At 27.9% G+C, this 21,604-nt stretch overlaps 2 protein-coding genes across 2 annotated transcripts; both read left to right on the forward strand.

Annotated features, from left to right (window-relative positions):
* Window positions 1-2,304: 2,304 nt before the first annotated feature.
* LOC107445130 (progranulin) lies at window positions 2,305-8,306 on the forward strand (the record flags this gene model as incomplete). Its single annotated transcript, XM_043040141.2, is given in 3 exon segments — window positions 2,305-2,347; window positions 5,942-6,031; window positions 7,769-8,306. Coding segments are annotated over 2 exon segments (537 nt in total). The 3' UTR covers window positions 8,224-8,306.
* A 642-nt stretch (window positions 8,307-8,948) lies between these two features.
* Window positions 8,949-20,888, forward strand: LOC107454585 (Alg7 dolichyl-phosphate N-acetylglucosaminephosphotransferase). Its single transcript, XM_016071827.3, has 8 exons — window positions 8,949-9,303; window positions 10,297-10,417; window positions 12,613-12,826; window positions 14,699-14,845; window positions 14,928-15,012; window positions 16,611-16,799; window positions 19,269-19,512; window positions 19,633-20,888. The coding sequence occupies exons 1-8, from the start codon at window positions 9,155-9,157 to the stop codon at window positions 19,696-19,698; spliced, it is 1,215 nt and encodes a 404-aa protein (XP_015927313.2). The 5' UTR covers window positions 8,949-9,154; the 3' UTR covers window positions 19,699-20,888.
* The last annotated feature ends 716 nt before the right edge of the window (window positions 20,889-21,604 follow it).

Below are 21,604 nucleotides of genomic sequence, written 5' to 3' on the forward strand. Positions count from 1 at the left end.
TACGTTTCCCTAATAACTAATTTTCAACGTTTAAAGCAGTTCTTTCTAATTTTCGTTTCAACGAAAATTATTATTCGGCTTATTTGCTTCATTTTCAGCTTGTGTATGTTCATACATCAATGGAATAACAACTGTATAGAATAAATCAGAGGCCGATATACAAAAACTGAATCAGTAACTTTCTTAATTCTCAGGATATCCTAATATCCTTCATTGGATAATGGCAAAAGCAAAGCTGCTTCAATGAAATTATTATCAGTAATATTTGAACATATTCTATACAAGCATTACACTCAATGATCAAGCACTCATTCGATAGTTGTGGTTCTGTCTCGTTAAAATGAATTTATAGCATAATGCTTAATGATACAAACGTATAATACTCTGATACTCTGGATACAAGGATACTCTGGAAATAAGCGAATGTCAGATCTTTTTTTTCTCTATAAGATAATATCTGAAACAAATTTGTGAAAGCATAGCTCAGCCCAACATCAAAATACCCATTAACGCGAATAGCAAAAATAAATTTTCTCTTATTTCGTTTCGAATGCTATTAGAACAAAATTCTTAGTGTTGGAATGGGTCGAAATTTAACGTGCCATCCAACGTAAATGATTCCTTTGTTTTTCCGAATAACTAGTAGTCTCTGAAATCAAAGATGCTCAGTCAGACTAAATTTTAGTAACGAACATAGGATAATGGTTACTATCAAATTTAGCTGAATGTAATCAAAATTTGTTAATAATATCAAATTATTTAAGAAGATTTAACTTCTAAAAATTGCTAAGTGATTATTTCTAACAAAATTCATCAGACTACGACTCTTAATTTATAATTAATCCTGAAAATATGTAATTGTATAGTTAAAATTTAAAAAATAAAAAATTAATACTTTAAAAAAAGTTTTTGTCGAGAGAACAACGTCTGCCAGCTCATGTTTAGAATAATTTTTAAGGAGAGTATATATTGGTTATAATTAATAAGCTAAGTCACCAAGCTAGAGTAAAATGATAAGATGAATTAAAAAAGTGCGATAAATGCAAACTTATTGGTAATAAAATGGTAATTTGTATGAAGGACATTAGACGAAAACTAATATTGTATTAATAAGATAAAACCTTATCATTTTCAACAGCACAAGGTTATTTAGTAACGAAAAATTCATTTTCTTGCTAAGACTTATACAATGTTAAAAACCAGATTGATAGTTAAACCACACAATTGTTCACATTCTTTTCAACGCTAATAACGAGTAAAAGGACATATATAAAAGTGAGAACATAGCATAATTATATAAAAAAGGATATATTTTTTTCGGATATTAAGATTATAACATTTAACAGTTAAGATTTCAAATGAATTGAATTTAAAGTAGCTTTTAGAAGTTTAGGTAAAAATCTTCCAACACGGCTCACTTCAAAACAATAATTCTTAAAGTTTGCACTTATATGCAGTTATTTAGCTTTGATCTAATATTTAGATCAGAGAGTTATTCATCATTAAAATTTCGTTAATTTATAAAATTAATTGTTAATAAATTCTTGAAAATGTTTTTTCAAACCACTTTATTTCAATTTTATATTTGAGTACAAATATAATTCCGATAATCTAACAGATTTTGTTTGACTACTATTAGATTGTTTTTTATAATTAAAAATTATCAAATTTATGTTTTTTTGCTTGTAACTAAAGCGTCAGAAAAAATATATAAAAGGGACACCGGTGTCCCACCCGCATCAAAGGGTTAAGAAATTTGTTTCTGCTGAATGACTTCAGCGTGTTAAACATTGCTGTTCTGATAGACTCAGGATGAGCAGTGGAAACAATTTTTTTTTTTTTTTCCAGAATAAACTGTAAACCATGAAGCTTCATTTAGGCCTGTTAATCAGTCACACTATTGTTCAAGTTACTATTTGTTCTTTTCCCTTCTTTTATAAAAAGTGTGTAAGAAATGAATAGTTTAAATTATATAGAACAACTGTCCCACACGTGGCAGAAAAGATAAAAATATTCTCGAATAATGAAAACATGTTTTCAAAAGTTTCAGTTAGATTTCATTTTCGCAAATATTTGAAATTAATCACTTTTAATGGAGTAAGAAAGTGTTTTATCTCTACTATATTGACTGATAACGAAATTTCATTTTTTACCTTACCAAACTGACTTACCTAACTGAAGAATAAAAGACTTTGCTTGCACCGTTGTAATACATTGTGTAGGATAATAATTTGGAATTTCTTTGAAGTAGAAAATATATACTTAGTTAACTAAAAAAAAGTTATACTTATTATTCAAAAAAAACTCATTTAATTTTTAAAATTTTTGTTTTTGCCATTTTTAAAAAGTAAGTATGTTGAATTATATATCATAATATCATTCTATCATCTCTATTCATTATTATCTATCTATATCATCATTGTTTACTTTATTCACTATATTGCTATATCCTCACTATATCACTATAATACTCTCCCTATATCATACAATTGAGTCATAAACCATTATTGTTATTCATTATTATCTACCTGTATCACTACTTTTCATTATTAATCTGTATCATCATTCCCTATCACTATATAACTATTTCTATCATCAATATTTATTTTATTCATTATATCGCTAAACCCTTTCAATATCATAGTATCCTCAATATATCCTTCAGTTGAGTGTTAATCGGTCATCATTAATCATTACCATCTACCTATATATCACCACCATTCATTGTAATTACTATCAATATGATCATTATTTACTTTATTCACTACATTGCTATATCCTCATTATATCATTCAGTAGAGTCATAAATAACTTGCGCATTGAAAGTATGCTCAAAAAATGTGTTATACTTTATGTATCATTGGAAGTGTTATACTTCATGTTTCACTTTAATTCATAGTTATGCATGCTATGCTTTGATGATAATTTTATGATTATCCGAGATATAATGTCTAACAAATGTTTCGAACGAAAAAATAATTTTACAGTCTGTTCTTAAGCTGGTGCAATTATTAATTTTTTGCTACAAAAGAGAGGGACGTAAGAGGTTACTTCCCCCTTTTAATAATTTTTCAGAACTTCAGAAATTAGGGCTCTCGATTCCTGAAGTGGCTATATTATTTGGTTGAATCAAAAATACTTCGATTTCTTTACAAATTGGAAAAAATTAGTCCTTTCCTGCATCTATCAATAATCGTTAATTCATACTTAGAAACTTTTACTCGCTTAGCTTAAAAAATGAAGGTGAACATTAATAATTTAACATGCAATTATCAAATATTTTCCATTCTCCAAATTTGATAAATTGTTTTAGACTTTTATTTTAAATTTTTATATTTAATTCTTTTGCTTGCATTTTATGCAATTAGTTAATTTTAAACTTCTGCATTTTGTTTAAAATCTCTAAGTAGAATAGTTGGATAAAAAATTTCCACGTCATTTTTTTTTATTTATTTTTTTTTTATTCACCGTACATTACAATTTCGATGTATATTCAAACAAGCAATTCGCTTGAATCGTACAGGTGAAACATAAGAAAGTATTTATTCATGGAAATAACAGCTAAGCTCGAATATATGAAACAATATACACAATACTAGTTAAGTTTGAAATAATTACTTAATTTAGAACATAAACGGTGCAAGCAAATTGGTTACATTAAAATTATGTTTTTAGTTCCTGACATTATATAATATTTTAAATAGAATAAATTTCTGCAAAAATTGTTCTGATAAATTAAATGTAGAGAAAAAGAAGAATATTTTAAAAGAGATAATCAAAATAACATGCAGTTTTGAGAACAGTTTTTTTTTCTGCAGCGAAGCAAATCAATAAAACTAAATTCTCACAAAACCAAAAAAATTATGAATAAAATATAATATTTTGTCAGTTAGAATAATTCGAAATTCTTTAACACGGATGCAATTTTTATCCAAATTTTTATGATGAAGCTGTGAAATAAATAAACTTGATTTGTTTGAAGAAGTGGCATACCTATTTCAAAATGAAGCAAATTAACAAAAATAAAATTCAAACTAACATGGCAAAAAAAATCTTGCTAAAGATGAATCAAATCATTTTTTTTAATAATATAAATCCATTTCTCTAGCCATATTTTAAGAATTAAATGGAATAAACATTTTCTGACTCTTAAACAATTTTAACGAATTAAAGGCAAGACCAGTTAAAAAGAGACACGCGCCGTGGGAAAAATGAAGTTGAACTTGCAAGGTTTCAATAACACTCTTGCGTGTTACAATGGCGTGCATCGCGGCGTTCTAAACAAAAGGATTCGACACATTCTGACCTTCAGTTAAACATGTTACTCAAAAAACATTTCTAAAAAATAAAAAATTCATTTATTTGGTGATATCAGACGTGTGTTTGAAAAATAAAAGTGCTCAAAAAGACATCGCTTACTGGTAAGTATGAAAGCTATTTATGAGAATAATGTTACTCAAACATTATTAATATACTACAATATAAAGTTTTTCTATTTCGGAAGTGTTGATTTGTTGTCCCTGAGCATATAGGAATAGAATTTCGATAAAACATTATTTTCGTCTTCAATAAAATTTCAATTTACGACATTTTAATAAAAAAATTTTAACCCTCCCTTCGTCAGGTTCCTATAAGACAGCAGTTTAAAAATTTCACTATTTTCCTGTGAGCTCCACCTTAAGAAATTTAATTTCTATGTAAACTTTCTATAAGTTAACAGCGAAGAAATTCCATTTCGATGTAAAGTTCCTATAACATAACCATGAAAAAAATTCAATTTTCATGTAACGTTTCTATAAGCCAACAGTTTAAAGGAAATTCATTACTTTGAAAATTTCATCTAAGTTAAAAGTACAAAATTCCTTTTCTATGCAAAGTTTCTATAAATCAACAGAAAATTTTATTCATATGCATAGTTTCTATTAGCTGACAACGAAAAAATCCATTTCTATGCAAAGTTTTTATAATAAGTCAACAGCAAAGAAATTCCATTTCAATGAAATTTTGTACGTTGTTGTACGTCAACTGTGAAAAAAATTTCACTCTTACCTAAAGCTCATGTAAATCAATGGTTTTGGCTGAAGTGGTACGGAAACAATTTAAGAACCACTTCAGTTGAAATTCTTTCAACGTAATTATTATTTTNAATTTATGTATTTATTATTTTATTTTTTGATGTCAGTAACTACAGTATTTTAAAAGATCACGTTAAAAGTGCGCAAAAAAAAAAAAAAAAATTCTATGTGTTAATGCTACATGGTAGTAAAACGGAAGCTAAATTTTAGATTTCCTTGCTTCACAAAACTGTAAAGATAGGTTTCGCAGACTTTGCATTTTCATAAAAGCTAATACATTCGGTAAATTAATAAAAAAAACACTTCGTCATGAATAACTTTTGATCTAATGATCGTAATTCTGCTCACCAAGAATCAGTTTCAACCATCTAGGTCCAAATGAAGTATTTTTCTTAATAAGCCCTTTTTGTTTTTGACAGATTTTAATTTTTGACCCCCAACATTTGAATGGTAGTCGCAATTTCGAAAATGTGGTCCAGACAGCTTATGGTCAAGCAGATGATCGGAAGTTTTAAGACCTTAATGATGTTTGTGTGTATACCCTCTCTTTGGAACCAATTGCTTAAATTAAAAAAATTTTTTGAGAATATAGCGTACCTAGTATGATTTCTCGCTGAAAATAATGTCTAATAAACACATATTTTTTCCGATATTTATTTTAATAATCAATGAAAGACTATCACATTGCAAGATTTAAAGATTATCAACTTTAACAATGACAATAATTTATAATAAAATTCGAAATTTGAAAATAGCTCGAATAGTTTCCGAGAAAAAAAAATTTAAATACTGCTTTTTCACATTTAGTGTACTGTAATAGTTGCATATAGTTAAGTGTTTGTAAATGCAAACTTTATTTATTTCAGACAGAAAAATGAATATTGGCGTCGTTCTTATTACTTGTGCTGTTATATACTCAGTACAAGGAGGTTGTCCAACAGATACTTGTTCTGAAAGTATGTACGCATTATTATCATCATTTAGTTGGCAATGTATTATCAACATAACTTATAGTGTACTTTTTATTTCAGTCTATACAGTTTGAGCCTATTTAAATGTAAACGTATTTGCATAATTTTTTTTTTAAAACTGATCGAAAGTGAATCTAATTACTCCATAAAAATGAAAGTCTGTATTACTCTTTGAATTACATTTATCCATCAAAAGATTCATTTCATATGAACGAACAAATTTTTGAATAAATTACGTGAATAAATGAATTAATATTGTGAGTATCTAGTTATGCATATCTCTTATCAGGAAAATGAATTACTTTAATCATTTGATATTCAATTAATTTATACTTAAATAGTCATATTATCTGTAAATAATGTATAATAAAACTAAGACCTTATTTCAGTAGTGGACTAATACTATTTTTTGAGGTATAGAGCCTTACATTATTATTTTACAACATTCTTTTTCTAATCTTTCATTCTATATATACTGTGGGTGAAAAGAAAAAAAAACTTTAAAAACATATATGGGATTGACCTTATTCACTGTTAGAAATTTTTTGCTAGAAATGGGTAAATAGCAATTTATTTAATATTATTTTACCATATTCAACCAAAACAGTCAAATAACAATAGAAATTAATTATATTAAAATTATTTGTGAGAAAAAACGTTTATTGGTTTTTTTCCTTATACGGTTAAATAATCAGAATTCTATCTATGAAACTAGGCTCCCTTATAAAGCCGTTTTGTTCTTTGCAGTTGGGTACATACTCTAGCTGAGAGGGCTGATCGGTCAATCTCATGTCCAGTTGTTTGGGGAATCGAATCCCAGTGATGATACTACAATATTTTTTCATTCCTTCATTACGTGAAGAGTTTCCAGTGTCTTGCACTCTTCAATCAGTGACCTTGGGTCATTATGCTACGAAATTATCATTTACGCACAAAAAACGTCACGCACATAAATTTTCAATGAAAATAAGCATAATGTTTTTCAAAATTTCCTAAATGCATGACATTTTGGTTAGAGTGTAGAATAGGGTTCCTATTAAATTGGTGACAAATTGTGTTAAATTCTGCTCAAACCTGCGTTGTGTTTCTGATGTTTGAAAACATAACTGCGACATTGTTTCCTAAATTAACATCAATGCTAAATGTTTTGGTACTTTTCGGTTAGCCGGACTTTACCGAAAAGTAGCCAAAAAATGTACACCTCCACTATCTTTCTTTTTTTTTTTTTTAATTTTTTGATTTTATTAATTTTTTAAATAAATAATAAAAATTAAATGAAACAAAAAAAATTATGTTAAATAGAAAATAATCAATAAAATAAGAAATATTCAATAAAAAAATTCAATAAAATAAAAAAAAATAGTTGAATCTCTTGCGCTTGGCTAAACGAAAAGTAGTAATTCATTAAAGTGTTTTAGTTGTTTTCAAAAGAGTTGTAAAAAAAAAGTAAAATAAATAACACAGATTTGTTACGATCCTTGCGCCGAAATAAAATGGGTACCTATTTGTAAACTTTCACCAAAATTTTCCCATAAACTGTTAAGAGAAATGGCCTGATTATTTTCGAGAAGAAAGTAAAAATAAATACTAAAAGTTTGCTAAAAATTCGCAGAAATCTAAGAATAGACTGTTATTTATTTACAGTGTGCTTAATCTAGTTGTAAAAAGCTTACTACGTATACTTGCTATGAAAATTCAAGTTTGCTTCATTTGTGTTTTCAGCTGAAACTTGCTGTGAAACGTCGGTCGCTGGAAAATACGGTTGCTGTCCACAACCCAACGCTGTCTGCTGTTCGGACGGACTTCATTATTGTCCACATGATACGATCTGCAACCTTGAAGAAGGCCGATGCGATGCCAAAAACGGTCTAGTACAACCATTGTTAATTAAGGATCCTCCAGCAGACAACATTAAGGCGGAAGTGATGGAAGTTGCCAACACAGTCGACATTGTTTACTGTCCAGGACGTCGTTCTTACTGCCAGGACGGATCTACTTGCTGTCCAACACGAAGTGGAGGATACTCATGCTGTCCTTACCAATCTGCTTCGTGCTGTCCCGATGGGATGCATTGTTGTCGTTACGGTTCTCGATGTGATTCGACCTCCAGTCATTGCTACAGAAGGGATCACCTTTATCAAGCTTTTATTAACACACCGGCTTTTACTGTGAATTGAATTGTTAATCGATTTGTTAATAGATGGTTTTGTATTGCTTATAGACTTTGAATAAAAATTAAAGATTGTTTTGTGCACAGAAATTTTGTCAAATTCAATTTCCAACTTTAAGTTCGTCAGTGTTTCGAAAAATTGAGAAATTGATTTTTAGAAGGGCCTGGGACATGCCTTTAGTATGCCTTTTTCGTTTTACTATTTTTTTTTATAAAATTTGTAGAACAAATTTTATGCAATAATTCTTAATTTCCTATCGATAAATAACAGCATTATATTCAAAATTTCTATGTTCCAAATTTCATACAATTGTCTTTCATAGTGTTTTGAGATTTAGGATGTGCCATAAGTCAAATATCAAGAAAAATATTCATTGAATCGGAATAATAATAACAGTAAAACATGTGTTTCTTACTATAAAAAAAAAATGCTTCCTAAAATACCAAAGTCAAACCCTCAACCTACGTGGAGAGTATTTAAAAATCTGAAGTTAAAGTATTTGAAGTCAAAGTATGAGAAAAAACATAATTAATTTTTGTCTCTTATTAATTGGGATAAAATATATTTTTCCCCATTTGAGAGAGAATTTATTTTTAATTTTGAAAATTAAAAGACAATGAGGAAACTTTTTTAGATACTCCCTGGGGTAAGTATATACAGTGTGACAGCTCCTTAAAGTAATTAGTTCTTAGCAATTTAGTGCGGTGGCTAGTAATCTGGAAATTTTAAGAGAGCGAGTTTAAGCTTGGCAGAAACAGACAGCCTGAAGCGTCAGAAGCTAATCATTCAATCAAAATACGATGAATCAGTTTTTCGTGTTAGTTTTTGTTTTCACGGAATTGTGAATATTATATATAAATTTAATGCTATTTATGTTTTATTGTACCTCTTTAAAGAATAAAATTCTCGAGTGTAACTTATTTTAATAGGCATTAAAATGAATTCGATTTTTGTTTTACTCACAAACATTATCCTATCTTGTCTAGGATATTTTATAACATTACATGCTATCCCAAAGTTTAAATATACGTTCCTTAAAGCTAATCTGAGTGGTTGCGATATGGGCAAGGGAAGTCATGAGAAAATGTAAGTTAATGGCATATTATTTCATTATATCTTGTTAGCCAGACTTTCTAAATATTTTATTCAATGAGCCGAAATTATTTATACGCCGATTTGTTTTAGTTCCTTTTATACAGTAATTAATACTGTGAATTTTTTCTTCTTATAAAAATGAGGGGGAAGTAAAAAACATGCGAATACAGAAGGACAGAAAATTATTAAGTAATTATTTTTGACCTTCAGAAAGAATAATTGGTATATTTCCTGATCTGCTACACCAACTACAATCGCCGTGGATATTTCCGTATCCTGATCTATGGCAGAATAATCGCTAAGTCTTGCAAACTTTCGGGCAGTGGCTCCCGGCTCAAACTCGTAGTCGCTCCCGGGCAAACATCTACAATTTTTTTTAAAAAAAATTTCAAATTTAAAATCTATTTGGCACCTTGGCGATTGTAGTTGGCGCTGCAGATCAGGATATGGAAAGATCCCCCAATCGCCAAGGTGCCTAATTGGTTTTAAACGAAAAAATGTTTAAAAAAACATAAACATGTAGATGTTTTCCCAGAGGTGGCTACGAGTTATATCCTTGAAGTTAGGGGGAGATTTCCATATCCTGATCTAGGGTAGAATATATGCTAAATCTTCGCAACTTCAGGGGAACAGCAGAAACTAAACAAAACATCACAGAAAGGGTATAACTCTTAGCCAACCTCTACATGATTTTTTAAAAAAATTTCATGTTTAAAATCTATTTGGCGCCTTGGTGATTGTAGTTCGTGTGGCAGATAATGATACTGAAATATTCCGGAGTTAGGTCACTTCCTGTTTTTTTTTTTTTTTCGTGGGCTGTTGTACGAAAGTTGCCAAGATTTGGCGATTATTCTGCCACAGATCAGAATGCGAAACTTTCCCCTTAGAGTTTCAGAAGGAATAATTTTGAAATTATTTAAGTTTTATAATATACAATTTTTTCTATGAAAATTGATTATTCTAATTTATCTCATTATTTTTCAGACCGGAAGCTATGGGGTTTGTTTGTGGACCAATTTTTCTTATAGTTATGTTTCTTTTCATTCCTGTTCCTTTTATACAATACTGGACCACTAATACAGCAAATGAATTTCCACATCATCAAGTAAATATGAATAAATGTTTAAATAAATAAATTTATTAATACTATTACTCTTTGTACAACTTTTTTTAAATTTGAATTTATTTACTAATACATAACATTATAATAAAATAAATGTTATAACGTTGAAATAAAAATACATGCTAACTATTTTTTTATGCTAGTACTCAATGTAATTTTCTTGTATTACTTGTTTTATATTAAAAAAAGCTGTACTTTTCAGTTAGCCATGTGCAAGCAAAAATTCGCCAAATGCTTTATACTTACACCAAAATTAAAATACTTCCAACCATTATAATTTATTATAGATATATATGGTTTTATATCGTACTAAGAAAGTGTACATCTATTTTGAAACAAATTAATAGCTTAACAACAGCATAAATGAAAGATCATGGTGGAAATAAATGTTATAATGTTGAAATAAAAATACATGCTAACTATTTTTTTATGCTAGTACTCAATATAATTTTCTTGTATTACTTGTTTTACATTAAAAAAAGCTGTACTTTTCAGTTAGCCATGTGCAAGCAAAAATTCGCCAAATGCTTTATACTTACACCAAAATTAAAATACTTCCAACCACTATAATTTATTATAGATATATATGATTTTGTATCGTACAAAGAAAGTGTACATCTATTTTGAAACAAATTAATAGCTTAACAACAGCTTAAATAAAGGATCATGGTGGAAAAATTTTTTGAAAAGTTAAAAATTTGTAATTAAATAAATTTAAATTAGAAATAATAATTTCTGTATGGAATAAAATATCCTAAATAGTTACAAATTTTGTTAGATCAGAAATCTAGAAGTGTAAATCAAATGTTAATACAACTAGGATTTAAACACCTGTTCTCTCAGTCAGAATGCAGATAGCTTAACCATTGCACCACAAATCAACAGGAACTAAAAGGTTTTATTGAAGTTTTGTTACTGAACTGAAACTTTAAAAAGGCATATTTTACCCCAGTTACAGCAGTAGGGGCAAATTTTTTACCCTATTCAAGACTAAACTGTGCTCTTTATTTTAAATTTTAATTTCGTTTCTTTGTATGCTTTTTTTTGTGAATGAACAGTTTTATTTTGGGTAACTGTCTTTCTGTTTTGGGTACTTTTGAAAGTAGTTCTGGAACATTTCCTGAAAAAATATTTGGTGGAATTTGATTAACTGAAAAATATCAAATATGTTTTTTTTTGGATACAATTAACTTTTAAAATTTCTTTATTTGATATAATGCATAATATAGTTTCTTTGTTTTTTTAACAGATTGTGTATTTTTACTTTGAAAAATAACCCAAAATTCTTACTATGGCAAAGGAGATTTATTGTCATTAAAAATTTCAACCTTTTTTCAAATTTATAACTAAAGTGCTCCAATCTCAACTTGAGTTCTGTGTTTGGTGTTAATAGAAATTTTAATTGTTGTGAAATTAAAATTGAAAAGAAAGTCCAAATATTATCTTTTTTCAAATGAAGATAATTTATTTTTGTTCCACTCGAAACAAGGTGAAATCGATTTTAAAAAAAAGTGGGACGTATCGCTATAAATTTCTATCAGTATTTAACATGCCTTCTGTGTTTAATATTTAAAGTCTGACAAAAACACAATTATTTTCTCTGTTTTAGTTTGCTAAGAAAACATAGTTTTCAAAATTTATAAAATTTTATTATTTTCTTAAATTAAAAAAACTGAACATCTTTTAGTCTAGCTTAACCGAAAATTGGGTCGAATGCACCTCTTTCAATTTTTGAAAATGTTGTCAACTTTGATGTAGCATCATATCAAGAAGCTAGTAAAACCAATAAATTAAAACTCGATAGTTTAGCTACAAAAACTCCTTTGAATAAAATTTGTTGGGGTGAGGCGTGTGTGTTGGAAGTACCAAAGTTTTACCTGGTAAGGAATCAGTTTTTGCATTTGCATGCATCAACTAATGTTATTTCTTTGTTTTACACTTTTTGTTGATTTTAAGCTAAATTGCAAATGGGATAAAAAAATGACCAAAAAAAAGAAGGTATTTTTTTAAAATAAATATTCAAGTCTAATTACATTAAACTATTTTACAAGAATTGTTATTTTACTTATTTCTATGTTAATGTTTTTAAAATTAAAATAAGTAAAAGAATTCTTAGATTTAAGTTTGAAAAAAAAAAACTTAATTCTGTGTTGTAAACTGATATATTTTTATTTTAGTTTGTACAGTTTGTTGCTGCATTGCTTTCCATTTGCTTCATGCTCGCTTTGGGCTTCGCAGATGACGTTCTTGATTTAAGATGGAGGATTAAACTTTTATTTCCTACTGTTGCATCATTGCCACTCCTAATGGTGTACTATGTTACTTATAATGGGACTACTGTTATTATTCCTAAGCCTGTTAGATTCATTTTTGGAAATGATGTTTGGCTTGGTAAAAACTTTCATATGCTTTATTTTATATGATATATTATACCAAATTAAAAATTATACACAATTTAAAATTCAATGAAAGAAAAATAAAACGAGATAGAAATGTGTGGGTTGCTGTGTTTTGCTTAAGGAACCAAAGTTTTAAATTTAGTTACTAAAACCAAGCCATTTTAAATTTAGTTACTAAATTTGTACTAATAATAAAAAACTATTAAAAAGTGTTTTCACATTAACCACAATTTGAATCATCAATTCGGTACAGTCTGAAGACAAATTTAGCTGTCTCCTGTGCAAATATTTCTGTTTAAATGGCCTGGTAGATACCACAGGACATTGTTTTATAATTTTCCAATTAACAGCATCAACTGTTGAAGAACTTATAAATTTTAATATTTCGTGAAAATAAATTCTCTTATTTCCTAATGAGATATAGCAAATTGTACATTTCTATTTCTTTCCATTTTTCGTTAATTGTTTTTTTTTTAATTGTTGGTACTTTTTGGGATACCTGGTATGATATTATAAAATTATATATAACAAAAATATTGTGTTCATTTTTTAAAAATTAATACTTTGAACAGAAGAGAGTTGGTTATTATGTTTTTTAACTCCTGAATTGTTCAAGAGCTCTATCGGACTTATGGTTTACAGAAATTTTTTTAAGGAAAAATATTAACTAATAATGAATAAATGTTAATTTCATAGTTTCTATTTTTTTATGTTCCATTAGGATTAAATGCAGTGTTTGATTTAAAGTTAAATATTGTTCTACTATAGTTAAAGAAATAAATTTTAATATTTATTTATTTATTTTGCAAACTATTGAAATTTGCTAAACAAGTTGGAAAAGGAGCAAGAGGGAAAAGATTTTGATCTAATTCTATACAGTAATAATTCTATGCAAATTACACAAATTCTATACAGTAATTTTGTAATTTAAATCTACTTTAATCTTAAAACTAAGCTATTTAGCTATATTAAGTTAATTTTATTCAAAAATTGGTGAGATAAAAAGCTTTTTAAGTTAAAATAAATATGCTTTAGTAATAAGCTTAAAATCTTGCTTGTCACATTGCTTACAATCAGCTGTGCTTGCAGGTTTACTGACTCGAAGAGGAAAAAAAAAACGTTTCTACCAATATAATATTTCTTTAAATTAACAATTTCTAACCACTTCCATTTTTGCTATGCGATTGATCCAATGTGTTGATTTGAGCCAGTGTGTGACTTGCAAGTGACAGATTTTACTTTTTTTTTAACTATAACAAACCTCATATAATCTATAACAGCCTTTTCATTTTCTTTAATTAATTCAATTCTTTAATTAATTCTTTTCTTTAATTTCAATTTCTAAATTATTTTAAAATAATTCCTTCTTAAATGAGAAACAGATTTTTTTCTTCCTATTTATATAAACTTATGAATCTTCGAATTCTGTGTACGTTTTATCAAAAAACAAAGTTTGTATATCTGACAAAAAATGTTAGATAAGCAATGAAATTATTGTAAAAATGTTGTTCTTTTATGAAATTAAGTTTGTATAGATTCAAATATTAAGCGTTAGTAGAAAATATTTATTGAATAAAATAATTTTTTTATTATAGTAACCTATGTAGTCACTTAAATGAATTCATATGATAATAAAATAAAAATATCTGTAATTTTTTTTAAATGAATGTATCTCTAAATGTTTTGATTTTGTTACAACAAAACTTTTTGCATAATAAGATAATAATTACACTCTAATTTTATAGAGGTCATGCAAAATTATACTAAACATTTAACATTATATACATCATTAAACTTACATTACTTCAATAACTTTTAATATCTATTAATATGTTTATTCTTGTCTTTGAATCTAATATTTCAGGTCCATTGTATTATGTGTATATGGGGATGCTTGCAGTGTTTTGCACAAATGCAATAAATATATATGCTGGAATCAATGGTATAGAAGTTGGTCAATCATTTGTGCTTTGCAGTTCAATTATAGTTTATAACTTTATTGAGCTATCTGGTATGATACTTTGCTATTATTATATAAGAAAAGTATTAATCTACTTAATTATTTTTAATAAAGAAAATTATGTTTTTTGTAGGTGACTGTGGACCTGCTCATATTTTTTCACTCTATTTTATGATTCCATTTTTGGGCGTGTCTTTAGCGCTTCTTCGTTTTAATTGGTGAGTTAGTTGTGTTTGTGTCTATGATAAAATTTTTTTATAATTTATATATAATAATCTGATTTTAGTAGGATTTATTTTAAAAGTAAATTTGTGTTTGCTTTTTTAATTTTAAAACATTATATTTTATTGTTGAAGATTTTGATATGAGTTGGCAATTAAAAATTATGAATTTTAGAAATCATATTTTAAAATTTTTAATTTTTGGAAACCAATCGAGCCAATTTCTTTTAACCTTGTCTTAGCTAATGTAATGCATAAGTTTTATATGATTTCAGGATCTCAAATTCTACAAACAATATGAAATGTATATTTTTCATTGTTAAAAGTAAACCTATCAGTACCAAAATAATAATAAAAAGAAATTTTAACTAAGAAAAATTATAATTTTTAATAATTCTTCCATCAGCATGACAGCCTAGTATGAACCAGAGTCGTTCCAACAAGTCCTTTCTATCTAGCTCGATTAGACGCGAGATTTCTTCATGTATTGATACCCATGGTATCATCTTTGGGATACCTGAACTGGGATTGTTTACAAGATAGAGTAGTCAACCCCCACCCTGGAGGACCAGTGTGTTCCTCCTGGTCTGGTGTCTCCTCTTTGTCCGGCTTGGTCGATCTTTCTCCCATCGGCGTAGCTCTGGGGTCGACAATATGCACTAACCACAGCACTGTAATAAGGTGGGAATACCGTTGCTGTGGTTTTTAATAACTAGCAATTCATTCTCAGTCCGTTGCGGATGAAAACGCCATTTGTTTCACATGATTCAAAATGTCATGATTTTCTACAATTGTCAAAAACAATGCCAAAAGGTATATATATATATTTTTTTTTTGACATGGCAGTTAAACAAGATAAAACCGTCAATTGTCAAAAACTTTCCAACCCTGCCTAATTATGATATTTTTTTAAAGTGCTTAAAAATATTTTCTGAGTGCTTGAATTAGCTTAAAAGGTGCTTATTTTTTGTTGAATAATTTGGCTACGCACCCTGGATAAGATATGAGCTTAATATTTAAATTTATTTTACATTCAAGAATTTTTTTTGAAAATATTGTAATTTTCATGTCTTGCGTAAGCATTGCTGGTAACACATAAGCACCTTCCTAGGTGCTTATATGTAATTTGAATGACCCTTTATGTACTAATATTTTTATGTTTATTTGAAGGTTTGGTTGTGGTACATTACTAATCATTTTTTATATTGGATGTACTAATCATTTTTTTATAATTAATGTAAATTTTATGTATTTTTTTGTTACTGTGAAAATAATGTTTTGTAATGCTGTTATAAATTTAAGAAAATTTAAAGCTTTTTATCTTACTGAACCTAAACTTTTAATCAAGGCATTTTTTAAAAAAAAAATTACTAAAAGAGATCAACTGGTATTCATTAAGCTGGTTCTCAAAAGTAAATGTTGCATATATAGGTCGGAGATAATCTTGAAAAAAATTATTAATTTTATTGTTAATATCTATTTCTTTTTCCAGTCCTGTATCAAATACAATACTGGCTGCTTCAATGTTCTTTTGGCTTTATTCCCAATCTTAAATTTTAGTATAATTGTTTGGTAATTTTGTTTTAATATTGTAGGTACCCTGCCTCTGTTTTTGTGGGCGACACTTATTGCTACTTTGCTGGGATGACGTTTGCTGTGGTTGGAATATTGGGACATTTTAGCAAAACTATGTTGCTATTTTTTACACCTCAAATCATAAACTTTCTATTTTCATGCCCACAATTGTTTCACTTTGTACCTTGTCCTCGTCATAGGCTTCCCAAGTAAGTTTATGCTGTTGTAGCATAACTACAACTACAATTATTCAATTACAATTTACTAGTATATTGGACATGTTAACTCGATTTTATCTGGGGGTACATCTTCATAGATGAGGTTTGACATCGTCGGTGGCTTTGCCTCACATTGATGACTTTTGAACGTGATCTAAACACGTATACCTTGACAGAAACGCCCACGACGATACGAACACGCCTATTTTGATGGATAAAACCCAGTTTACTTGTAACTCCGACAGTATCATTCTTACGCTGTGGCGGTCTCAATCTCACACAACCGCAGCCTATACACACTTGACTGCTAATAGCAACACGAGTATTCACACCCATAACTTTGATCTGAATACAGTTCTCGGAATCAGCCCTCAAAGATTGGTGATTTGAATACATCTCTTCCGGCCTCTTGCAAAACATCAATGAATCAACTAGTGTGGTCTATCACAGATAAAATTCTGGTGGGGGAGTAAAGTAGCCTAACTACCACTATAATTATTCAATTCCGATTCACTAATATAAATGACTTGTTAATTCATTTCTTGCTGGAGGTACTTTTTCATAGATGACGGTTGACATAGTCAGTAGCCTAACCCTTCTATATGCAAGCATGTCTGGATAATTTCTCAGGAAATTTATCTTTTTAACTGTTACATTTAAATATTTATTTTATTAGTTTATTTCACTGTTATATTTAAACATATTGTAATGTTTCTCCTAGAAATTAGTTAAATTTTTCCTCCTAATGGTTTTGCTTTCTTTTCGGAGTTTACAATTATTTTAAATGAAAAGTTTTTACTATATTCTGCTCAGCAAAAACTGATTGCAAAAGTATACAAATCTACCTGATACTTAGCATTATTGACACCAAGACTCTGATAAACAAAGCTAATCTGACCATTATAGTCTGTAAGAAAAGAATCGCTGACTCAGCAAAGAACCTTTAGAAGTGGGTAAAGTTGGCTATAAACTGCAAATCTTTTTGTTTACATTCTCTACCAATTCTCGCTGAATAGATTATAGATTGATATATGTTTGAACAACTTAAATGTATGAGTGATATCAATGTCTTTCTCCTTACACCAAATTTTGTGTCAGACCTGTTTAGAAAGCCATTTGATTTCGTTACATTGATTGCATGTGTAAAGTTGTTAGTATTTGACATACTTTAGCTGCTATCAGCTCTTATGCGAATGAACTCTACATTCAATCGATGTTTATAATCACCTTTACTTTTTCGGCAATGTAAATAGGATCACGCATGAGCCAAAAAAAAAAAAAAAATGCTTAAAAAAATACTGAATTTGTATTGTCAGGGTGGCCACAAAACAGTGAAATGTCATCTATCGGGGAAAATCAGGGAAATATTGATTAATTTATTTAAAATACCCAAAAAGTAAGGGAAAATAGAATTGAAGTACCTAAAAATCCCAGTGATGCCACTCGTGTGTCTTCGGACGTTAAATATGCAGAAAATTTTACAGAGGATGTGAGAAAAAGGCTATAACACATTCCCGAAACATGGAATTCTTTATTAAGAAAGATAGAGGGGAAAAAATAGCCCGCCAGCAGATTTATGTGGGCAAAATTAAGCTAAACTTTTCTTCCTGTAATAAAAGGAAAATAATTTTAAGGCAGATTAAAGTAGAAATTTTGGTTTCATTCTTTGTTGAATTTATTACAAAACGATTAATAATTTCATTTTTTCCTAATCATAAAATACTTATTTTTAATGTATATCTTTAAAATAGAGAATTGCATTATTTTAAATAAAGACCCACATTGAGTAGAAAAGGGTCTTGAAATTCGGAAGTCCTGGGTCCTAAGGTATCATAGCATGCAAAGTCTAGCAGAATCACTGACTCCATGTTTTTTTTTTCTTTTTTAAAAAATTGGTCTTATAATAGTGTTTCTTTGAAAAAATATTTTCCAACTCTACTAGTAATTATAACGTTCTATTAATGCTTTATGTTAACGAATAAAGCATGATTGAAAAATTTATGCATAGGGTTACAAAAATCTGGGACATTCAATTAAATCAGTATCGAAAAAATCAGAGAATTTTTTTGTGACCACCCTGATTGTACTACTTGTACAAATTTAAATAACAATGGAATAATATATTTATTAAATTATTAATGTAACCTATTAATTATTAATGTAACCAACCTATTATATATTTCCTGTTAGATAATAATTTTATATTTTCTTATGAAGATTATTTTCATCGAAATTTGTAAGTCATTTCTCAATCACTACAGTTAATCAAGTGTAGATTGTAAAACGGATGCTAAATAAATAAAAGTTTTCCATTCTAAATAGGTCTCCATTTGAAATTTTTTAAAAATGTATGTTGTGAACCATTATTTTATGTTCCCCCCCCCCCTCGTGGTATGTAAGCTTTACTACCTAAATTTTAGATGCAAATAAATAATTTATATGTGTATTTTTTAAACATAGGTTCAATAAAGATAGAAATGTGATGGAACCTAGTACTGTTATATTTAAAAAGTCCTCCCTATCCACGTTGGGCTGCTTTTGTATGTGGGTAGCAAGAACATTTAAGCTTGTGTGTTATAAAGAAGAATTTAAAGACAACGAATTGTATTGTGAAACTTCAAATTTTACTATAATTAATTTCATGCTAAAGATTGCTGGTCCAACTCATGAAAAGACTTTAACTACTTATTTGCTTTCATTTCAAGTGAGTGGCAGCTATATTTCCAAATATTTAACTTATAATATTATATATTTCATTCTCAGAGTTAGACTACATTTGTAGTTTAATTTACAAATTATTAATATTTTTCTTTGTATATTTCAGGTACTTTGCAGTTTGATTGCTTTCAGTATCAGATATGGACTTTCAATAGTTTTTTACGGCGCCTAAAATGGCCAATTGATTCTATGTGTAAAATTTTATGAACTTCTGAATCATGCATTTAAAATGCAAGCTGTCTAAATAATTGCCTTTTCTTTACCAGATATTTACTTAATTTGTGTTATAGTTGAGTTTTATTATAATAATTACTATTTTTGATATCTTGATTTATTCATGACACATTTGATTCATTCATTTTTTTCCCTTTAAAATTTGCAACTTAGTAATTGATAATTTACTATCAATTCTAATTGTGAAATTTATGAGCTTCTGAAATATGCATTTAATAAGCTATCAAAATAATTAACCTTTTTGTTTCCATATCTTTACTTAATTTTTTTGAGGCAGTTCAGGGTGGTAACAAAAAATATTAACTATAATTCTTTTTTTTTAAAGATTGATCAAAGTTAACTTAGCATTGTGAAAAACATATATTGTTATTAATGTCTATAATGAAATACTTAATATTAAAGATAACTATTTCTGTTAGCAATATTTTATATTGAATGTTTGAATTCAACTTAGTATAAAATTATCTTTAATAATTCATAAGATTTATTATTAATGAAATGAAAAATTTTTTTAGTTGATATCTATTAAATGACATAAATTTGTATCAGTTTTGGAATAAATAAATTTTTAGACTTAAAAAGCCTCTAACCAAAATAAGTATTTTTTTTCTTCTGACTTCGCTTGTTTGAATAAAATTCCCAGTACTTATTGAAATTTTTTTCCCTTCAAATTAATAAAATTTCTCATTCTGTGGCACCATCCGATGAAGTTTTTTATACCTTAATTAAGTGAACATGAAATATTTTAACAATTAAATTTTTAAACTGAAAGATATGTTTAAATCACAATTTTGGAAACTTTTTAATTCTTATTCATTATAATTTACAACTTTTTAATTTTAAGCTTTCTAGTCAATTAAACATGTAAATATTTTCCAGTCTACATTAGTTTGTAATTTATAATTGAGAACAAACTAGCATCTTATACTGCCAAGTCATTAAAGATGACATATTACATTTGTAAAATATAATTAGTTAAATTAAAAAATTACTTCTTATTTGTACATATATTATGTATATTTGTATTTTACTTTATAAATAACTTTGAATGAGTCCTTAATATTTTTGTAAGTAGAGATGTTTATAAACATCAGGTATTGTAATACATTAAATCATTATATTTCATCAGTTGTGTTTAACATTTATTCAGGCCTCATCAAGTGATCTTTTAGTGTTGTCTTTGTTTTATTGATTTTCGATTATTCTTGTTATACAACTCTACAACCTTCAAATTTTGAACAAAATTCTGGATTAAGAATAACTTCTTTGTCAAGCATGAGGACCTTTAGGAAGAATTTTTTTGAATACTTCTACTTTATTACTAGCACAACAGTAATTGGACTGCATAAATGTAGTTCTGCACCATACGGGCCTATTTTCTTGATTTGTAAAGATTGGGAGCTCATATATTTAGCCTGATAGCATAACCTATTTTAAAATTAAGCACTATATATCTTTAGCCAGACTGGCCTATTTTGTCGATTTTTAAAGAAACACGTGAGCAGCTAAATTGATGTACAGTACACTAGCAGTCACTGAAACATACTGATTTGTCAGAAACATTTAAGTGAGTGTATCAATGTGCGGAGAAAATTAAAAACTAACTGTTAGTAATGTTTTTGAAAGGAAATATAAAGAAAACTCATTGCTTACTTTTCAATTTTTTTTTAACATAATGATTTTACATAAAATAATGATTCTATGTCTTTTTATAAATTTCACTTTTAGATTTTTAGTTTTTCCTGGATGCTGGTATGGAGGATGGATTTAAATCTTAAAATATTAAATATCCCCATCTAAGTAAGAAAAAGGTTCCAAAATCAAAAGAAAAATTTATTTTCCCT

The sequence above is a fragment of the Parasteatoda tepidariorum genome, chromosome 5 (genome assembly GCF_043381705.1).
Source record: "Parasteatoda tepidariorum isolate YZ-2023 chromosome 5, CAS_Ptep_4.0, whole genome shotgun sequence".
NCBI lineage: Eukaryota > Metazoa > Arthropoda > Arachnida > Araneae > Theridiidae > Parasteatoda > Parasteatoda tepidariorum.